The 8,828-nt window shown below is 40.8% G+C and overlaps 1 protein-coding gene across 1 annotated transcript; it reads left to right on the forward strand.

The window, feature by feature from the left end:
• The first annotated feature begins 73 nt into the window (after positions 1 to 73).
• lmod2a (leiomodin 2 (cardiac) a) lies at positions 74 to 6,907 on the forward strand. Its single transcript, XM_071460266.1, has 3 exons — positions 74 to 3,152; positions 4,129 to 5,349; positions 6,661 to 6,907. Exons 1-3 carry the CDS (start codon positions 2,877 to 2,879, stop codon positions 6,679 to 6,681), a joined length of 1,518 nt encoding a protein of 505 aa, XP_071316367.1. The 5' UTR covers positions 74 to 2,876; the 3' UTR covers positions 6,682 to 6,907.
• The last annotated feature ends 1,921 nt before the right edge of the window (positions 6,908 to 8,828 follow it).

Here is an 8,828-nt window from a genome sequence, read left to right on the forward strand (position 1 = left end):
TAACTGTCTGTAAAATTTACTTTCTGCACAGATTTTTCACAATAAAAGCATTTCAGTGGCTCAAAGGGCATGATCCTTCCAGTTCCTCGTGGACTTTTTATGTGAAACATCTATAGGAAGTGTTGTGTTTAATTAACAGTAGTTTAATAGCGATCAAACAAATGGCAAAATGGACATTATACTGAGTTTATCAATATAAAGAAAACTGTGAGGCTTATATGATCAAACACACTAATAAAATATGGGAAATTAGAAATAAACTAGAGGATATCAGAAATAAAAGGCTGTCTACTGTTTCAAATGACGACCTGAAATGCTGGAAACAAATACACATCCTGGCTACTGTCTGAGATTTTATATACTGAGAATTTCAGTCTGAACCAAAGTGGTGGACAGACAAAATGAGTTGGTAACACTGGTGAAGTTGAGTCTTTTCTCCACATCTAGTGGCCACTGGAGAAACTGCAGCCGCTCATTTCCCTGAACACAACACACACTGACCGTGAACACGAGGAGAAAGTGTGACCTGCGTCCTCCAGCTGACAGACAGTGAAAGCAGATCGACTCTAAATTTAACCTCCTGACCTGTAGAAACAACATCAACAGCAACAACAACATTCTGGCAGATCACATGAGGACCTGATAACAGAAAGAGGTCACATTGTTTTGAATGACCTTCAAACACCAGCAGGAAGTCAGCTCAGACCTGAGGCCTGAGGCGGCTGTAACCAACAGGTGTGCGAATGTGTTAATCAAAGAACACACATCTGCACATCTACCAGCTGTCAGATCATAACTGCAATGCTGCCATATTAAAGTGCCAAATTAATCATAGTGTAATGTATATGATCATTTACTTTACATGTCTAAAAAAACACATCACCCACTGAAACATCACACACTTACAAGGTGAAGTCCAGCTCTTCTGAAACACAGCATTTGTCTTATTGGCTCTGAGGTCTGAGAAATTCTCTCGTTTAGGCAGTAAGACAAATTCAGCCAGGCACAGTAAGAGAAGTTATGTATGGGAACAGCTGAATGACAACATACAGTACCAACAATGGCAGGTCAACCTAATATTTACATCTGGCAGCAGCTGGCATTCTTTGAGTAGGAAGAACTCACTCAGATATCAGCAGGTCGGATAAAGTTAGCTGCAAAATGAGAACGTGTTCTTATAAATAGTTGCTGACAGCACTGCCACTGGCATCAAGAATAGTCCACAATACATAGAAAGTAACTTTAAGTCAAGAGATGAACAGAAGAGGGCAGTGATGCACATTACACTTGATACAATCCTGCCAATAAAAAGCACCGGAGCAGAGAGATAAAAACCATCTACACCCTCCTTGGCGGCTGCGATACCTACTTTCTATAGTAGAGGTATTTCACTACAATCCCATCTAAGCTTTCAAGAGGAATGTTGCTTTAAACTAAAGCCCCTGCTTAGGCCTGAAAGTCATACTGCAAGATTCACACGTGCATCCTCGCCAAGAAGGTGATGCTACAAACTTGGTGAAGTCCTGACTAATCACAGGCCTTGCTGCTTCAGTCACAAACCAGGCAACAAGCTAACAATGTTCATTCAAGATTGTTTACACGAGATGTACAGTTGTCTCTTTTTTGGAACAGTTAATTAGAGTAAAAAGTGTCCATGGTACCACACAGCTTGTAGCAGGGGTTCTCTCCGTTTTGAACTGTGTTCCCTCAGAGGTTTGCAGCTGGTCAATGATGCAAATTTGTATCTGAATGTTCAGTTACACTCACCATAAGAGTGGGAGTGTGGGGGTGGGTTAAAACATGCAGCAGTCACCAGGTTGAGCTTTATTTTGTGACTGAACCCGTCCCCCTTGATCTGGACTGCAGCAATAATCCAGGTCAAAGGTCAAATTTACAGCAGATTTAGGTTGAGAGTGATGTTATGTCAATCAGAGTCTTTTCACTTCAGGCATGTAACATGATACACCTTGTTAAACATGTTCAGGGATGGATGCATGTTGACACTGAGCTCTGATGGTTGTCTTGACAACCACATAACAAACCAGCCACTGCTGATGAAGACGATGATTAAAAGCTTCAGAACAGTTACTGTTTTTATCTGACTGGCACTGGGACAGTTTCTTCTATCACTGTACTTGATCTCTCTGGGTTGACATGACATTAAGTTTTGAACTTGATATGTCAGATAGCAGAGATCAAAATTACTGTTTTGTTTTCTTCCACCAAATGTCCATAAGAACATCCTCTAAGGAGTCTTATAGGTCAGTCTGTCCTGACTTCATGTTGTTGTGTCTTGGTGTAAACATCAGTGTCTATCATCAGTCTTCCTCTCTGCCAGCCAGAGCTGCACTGTACATAATCCCATCATCCTCAGGGATAACAAGTGTTTCCCCGACCACACCACAACCAAGTCGTGTTTCTGTGTCCTGACACGTTACATAACGCTTCAAAGCTTCATCTCAAATGTCTCCCCACAGAGTTTTGTTCCCTTCCTTCCTTTCGAGGCACGAGTCGCTGATGATCTTTCAGCGCGGGCCACTCAGAGGGTTCACATTCCTGCAGTAAGCCTATCTCATTGAACCCCCGACACAACACACTAAAAAAAGACAGGACCATCAGAGGCATGGGGGCCCTCCCCCTTCCCACCATCAGGGCCCGTTGGCAGTTGGGACGAGTAGATGAACAAGAAGTCACCAGTCACCCACAGCATCCCTGATTCGAGGGAATCTGATGGAGGACAAGTCAGTGAACAACAGCAGGAAAGAGGGAACAACTTACGGAAGGTTTAATCAAGCATACAAAGAGTAAAAGTGCAAAAAGAAGAGTTACAGTTAGAGATTCAAGGATTTGTGGAGTCCGGAAACCAGCACCAAGCCATGAGTACCTTTGGGTATCGCAGGGAGCTGAAGAGGTACGAGGAGGTGGATGAAGACGAACTTTTGTCCACGCTGTCCTCTGAGGAGCTCCAGGAGCTGGAGAGAGAGCTGGCTGACCTCGACCCCGACAATAACGTCCCCATCGGCCTGAGGCAAAAAGACCAAACCGCCAAAACCCCAACGGGAAACTTTGACAGGGACGCTCTGCTGAAATACTGGGAGGATGAGAACAAGAACCTGCTGGGGGGTGAGAGGCTGGAGTCCAACGTTGTACAGGTGAGAGGGGACGTCAATACTACACACAACACACTAAAGAACCATACGAGAACCATACGAACATGTTTTAACTGTAAAGAGAGTATTAATCACAACATCCCTTCTATTAATCTTATAAATTACCCCCTTTTTTTAAGCAAGCATGCCAAGACTTGAAACTTACTTTTTATTTTTTATTTTGTTACCATCATGAGGAAATACATTTGTGAGTGGTGGCTTTTTTTTTTTTCTCAACATATTTTTTGGTGCCTTCGTGCAGAACTAAGTGCAATAACAGACTAAATTAACATGATCTTTTCACAACATCCATGTTTGTTTGTTGTCATCTGGAGTTAATGTTCCAAAGATAAAGCTTTTCTGCAGCTGACTTTTAGTTCATGGATGTGACAGTGACAAGCAGAGTTTTTTGCTTGTACCTGCGTCACCACACTATATGCAGCTTTAATGTGATAAAACTCGATTAAATGTTGACTGTGATGGATTATCTCTTTACAGTAAGTAAGTCTCTGTAAGCTTTACATTTAATTTAAATAGATATCAATGGAAACCAGTGGCTGTCTGGAAGAGAGAAAATTTAAAAGCTCAAGAGTTAAAGTCGCATTAAAGAAAACCTGTGGTGAGGAATTCTGTTGTTTACCTCAAATGACATAACTGTATTTCCACATTGTGAGTGTTCACATCGCATTCACATCTCTGTATTTTTGTGCCAAAAACCAATGTGGTTTTGATACAAATCTTTTTACTATGAGTGCAATGTGAGAATAAGTCCTTATTATGTTTTAATGATGTAGATGTGGATACATATGACATCAGCTTACTTAAACGTGTTGCTGGAAAACAGTCTAAAAATATATCCTGTCTGAGAAATGCCTGCTTTAATGACTGTCTGCCAGCATTGGACAGATTCTTAATTAAAAGCCAGGGGCTGGAGAATGTCAGGGTTCGACCTAATTTTCTGTCCTGTTACCATCTGCAGGAGGGACGGCCAGTTAAGAGCAGGGGGGAGCGAGTGTCAGCGACCAGCAGCAACACCGGCAAGACTCTGGGCAATGACAAGAAGAAGATTTCAAATAAGGAAAAGAAAGTGCAGAGCGTTTCTGGCAAAAATGATGTAAAGGCAGATGAGGTGGAAAAGAAAGATGAGTGTAAAAACAAGGCCCCAATCAGGAGTAAATGCCCTCAGAGGAACGGTCTGTCAAAAGGCTCGAGGAGTGAGTTGAGGAGGACTGAAACCACAGACCAAAACCTGAACATGACCTCTGACAGACCCTGTGGGAATCCCATCGTCATTGACAAAGCTCTGGAGCAGATTCTGAGTGACGATCCCACCATGAATGAAGTCAATCTCAACAACATTGAAGACATCTCCCAGGAGACCTTGCTTCGTTTTGCTGAGGCCCTGTGTACAAACACTCATGTGCATGTTTTCAGTCTCGCCAACACCCACGCCGATGATCGGGTCGCATTTGCCATCTCCAAGATGCTCCGAGAAAACTGTTCCATCAGAAATCTGAACATCGAGTCCAACTTCGTGTCCGGTCAAGGCATCTTGGCTCTGCTGGCAGCACTGCAGCAGAACAGGACGCTGGTGGAGCTTCGCTTCCACAACCAGAGGCATATTTGTGGGGGTAAGGTGGAGATGGAGATGGTCCAGTTGCTGAGGGAGAACACCACTCTGCTCAAGCTCGGCTACCAGTTTGACCTCCCAGGACCCAGGATGACGGCAACCAGTATCCTGACGCGCAACCAGGACCAACAGCGACAGAGGAGGCTTCAACAGAAGAAGGAACAGAGTCCTCCAGAGGTTTTAGGGCAAGTTTCTAGTTCAACTGCAGTAAACAGACCATCTAAAAAGCCGTCACAAGCTTCTAAGACTGTTGAAAATCAGAACAGAAATCCTCCCCCTCCTCTATCTCTTGATCCACCCACAAGAAGGATTGCTGAAACAGTCAAACAGCACGAAGGCTCAAACAGCACAAAGGGTCAGTCGAACCAGAGGAAACCCAGGTCAAAGAAGTTGAGGAATGGTGCCAATGAAAAGGAGAGTGCTGATATTCTCAAAGGCCTGAGGAATGCCTTAAAACCATCACTGCAGAAGAAACGAGAAGAACCGCCCCACCTGCCACCACCACAGAGGTCGAGCCGCGATGACCTGATGGCGGCGATTCGTGGAAGCAGCATCAGGTCCCTAAAAAGGGTAAGATTTCCTGCAATTCCATCACTGATTGATCTATATTAGGGCTTGGAAGAATTTGGTTTTGTTTGAGTGAAAGCATCACAGACATAATTTAGCCTCCAAAAGCCATTAGACCCCTCTGCGGAGAGCCTGCCGTCACCAGACGACAGTCTCTGTCACTCTGTGAATTCCTCAACTCTCAGTCAGGTTATAAATAGTTTGACTTCTTCACTGCTGTTTGATAAGACTGATTGGTCAGAGAGCTGCTGGAAAGAGAGCAGACAAGCTGAAAAACAAAGAGTAAAAGACCTAATGTCCGGGTTTCAGGGGTCACGGTCGGGATTAGACATGAAGTGATTAACAGCAAGTCTCCAGGAAATTAATATAAGTCGATATGATTTCCTCCTAAGTAAGAAAACTCAAGTTTATAGAATGTTTGGGGAATAATGTGAGTGTGGGAGCCTCATACTAACAAAACCTAACCTTGATAAAGAGAGTTTTGAAATAAACTTAAACTTTAAATTTAAACAGATATGAATGAAACTAATTGAAGTGAGCATAGCTTTTCACATAATGTTTTTTTCAGCAACATTAATTATTAACTGTAATGATGGCACTTTTATATGGAAGCTGATAGCGGCTGTTGATGCAATTATTTTTTATTTTGCATTATCCTGCTCTTTATCCATTACCCAAAACTTTATGAACTAATTTTCTTGGAATAACAAAGCCGTTTTTTGTTGTGATAACAAGATATTTAGCTCATCTTGTTTAGAAAAAAGGTCTTGTTTTTGTATACATCTTTGTGCTTTATGATTCTCAAATCTGCTGCCCTACTACCAATGATAAAATCAAATTATACTGTTACCTGGAAATAACAGTATTTTGCTTTTGAGATGACATAATGATTAACTTGTAGTCTTGAAATAATGGAATCCTAAAAATAAGGCAAGCGAAATTTATTTGTATAGCACATTATCATACACAGAAGTCATTCAGTGTGCTTAACAGAAATAAAAGAACATAGAAATAGACTAAAAAGCATATCAACAATATATAAAAACAGCAAAAGAAAATAGTATAAAAACAATAAGTGCAAACTTGGCCACTCTGAGCTTCCATACAGTAACAAAAGGTCTAATACTAATTTAATTTAATTCAAATAATAATTAATAATTAACATGTATTTGGATTTGCTAGCCATCGTAATTTGCCTCAGTAAATAACTAATTTGGTTTTGGGATATGATTGAAGCTATTGTTGTCTTGAACATCTGTCCAGTCAGTGTAAAATCTGCTGTAACTGATTAAGGTGTGATGTTTGTCGTTGCAGGTGGATCTGTCACAGACCTGAACTCACCTGCTGATCACACCTGAACTGTTCTCACTTTGTATTGAAATATTTGGTTTTTATTTCACATCAAATGTCACTTTTTAACAATACCTTGTTTACCTTGTCACAGTGTAGCTGCAGACTGCACTTCTCTGTTTCAGTTCACATTGTTATGTTTTGTTACCGTGTGAAACAAACTGAAAACTGATGTAGAGAAATAAAAGTTTATGTTCTGACTCAGTCTCAATGTTCACCAACACTGAATCCATGGAAGGTTTTCTACCTACTCTCTTCATACAGAAACCTAACCTGTAAAGACATAAATGTCTTCACTTCTTCAGTTTTCAGTTGTTCCTCTGGCTCAGGATCAGAATAACATTCCTTAAGATGTTGGTAACCTAAGAGAAGTGTGTGCAGAAATGTGTCACTAGATTTTTTTTTACCTTCCTGAGTTTACTAAGACGCACATCTGGTCCTTGAGGAAGGACAGATTCACAGAAGTCTTCTTCATGTTTTTGAAACTGAATCTTACAGTATCCAGAGAGCTGTGTGGATCAAATACAGTTTCAGAATAAATCAGTTCAATTTAACAATATTATGTTCAGTTTCAAGTCTATTGGAACTTAGTGCAAATTTTCATTTCCAGTTATAATTATGATTAAGATTTAGTTTTTCCAATGCAATTATTCCAATTAAACAGCTCAAATTCAAGTATATTCAGTTTCTAGTGACACATATTTCTGCCTATAGAGGAGGATTAGCTCACTGTGTAAAGGCCACTCACACAGGGATTAACTCTACTGTGATCTGATCAAATTGCAACAGCTGCTGCTTACTGTCCATCAACACACACACACACACACACACACACACACACAGGACAGAGATTCTCACAGGTTTACACTATACATGACAGGTGATTTGATCTTAACTGTTTGTATTACAGCTTAATGTTTAGTTTTTAATGAAATGATTTGAAAAAAATACCAGTTGTACAAAGAGATATGTCTAAAACTACAGAGCATAACCATGAGAGTGATTAACAAAATATTGATATTCTTCCATTCCAAGTGAAATGCAAAGGTTAGCATATGAGCATGCTAACAAAAAAGCACAGCAGCTGAGTCTGACAGTGTGGAGACGAGTGGAGCTGAGCCTGACGAGCTGAGTCTTAAATATCCCCAATGATCACTGCCCTGAAGATGAACCTTTGTGATTTACATAAGATGACATTTCCTCTGGTGCCACCCTCAGGACAAACTTATATAAAGTGAAATTAGGAATTCAACAAACAGAATTCACAGTACAGTGTGAAGTCCGTACAATCGGTTTGGTCACAGCAGCATCAAATAACTAAAAACACTGACTGAACTTGATGGGCAGCTTTTACTGACATGAGGAAATATATAGTTAACTTGTATTTAGTTATATTTCTTATCTTAATGCAATTACTGTGTGACTGTATACAGTATATATACAGATCCCCCTCCCCACAGTGATCAGTAAAATCTCATCTGGTCCTTCAGCTGGCAGAGGAACCACAGGGGCTTCAGATCCATCAGTCTGTGTATGAATCAGTTCTAATCCAGTCCACTTACACACAGTCAGTGAAGTTCATTAAACAGCTGGTCAGAGTAAACACAGACTCCCCCTAGGGATGCATGTGTGTGTGTGTGTGTGTGTGTGTGTGTGGGGGGGGGGGGGGGGGGGGGGGGGGTTTACTATGAATAAGTGACCCCTCATTACAACATTTCACATCTTTAATAAAATGCCACTTTAATCTCACTACTCATGTTTAATTGGAGGAAATAAAATCCTCTAATTGCAAAGCGCTGAGAGACACTGCAGCATGTCTGTGTGAGTTACTGGACTCCCTGTATTACTCAGTATAACACAATGAGTCCTTTTTACATATGTTCATCCTGCTCACGTTGCACAAATTTTGTTTTAGTCTAAATGTGACTTTTAGATGGTGTCAAAGCATGACTTTTTTCTGCAAAATTTTCAACATTAAATCTGCACACATCACTTACCTGCTTTCACCTGTTATCTCAAACATAACTGTCGACTTCTACACAACACAATGATGATAATAACTAGGAAATTAAGAAAATGCTGAAGAAAATGTGGTGGGATTGCTGCCTAAGCTGAAGCTAAACTGCTAAACT

The sequence above is a fragment of the Trachinotus anak genome, unplaced genomic scaffold (genome assembly GCF_046630095.1).
Source record: "Trachinotus anak isolate AG129_WGS33_773 ecotype Australia unplaced genomic scaffold, CSIRO_AGI_Tana_v1 ptg000002l, whole genome shotgun sequence".
Lineage (NCBI taxonomy): Eukaryota > Metazoa > Chordata > Actinopteri > Carangiformes > Carangidae > Trachinotus > Trachinotus anak.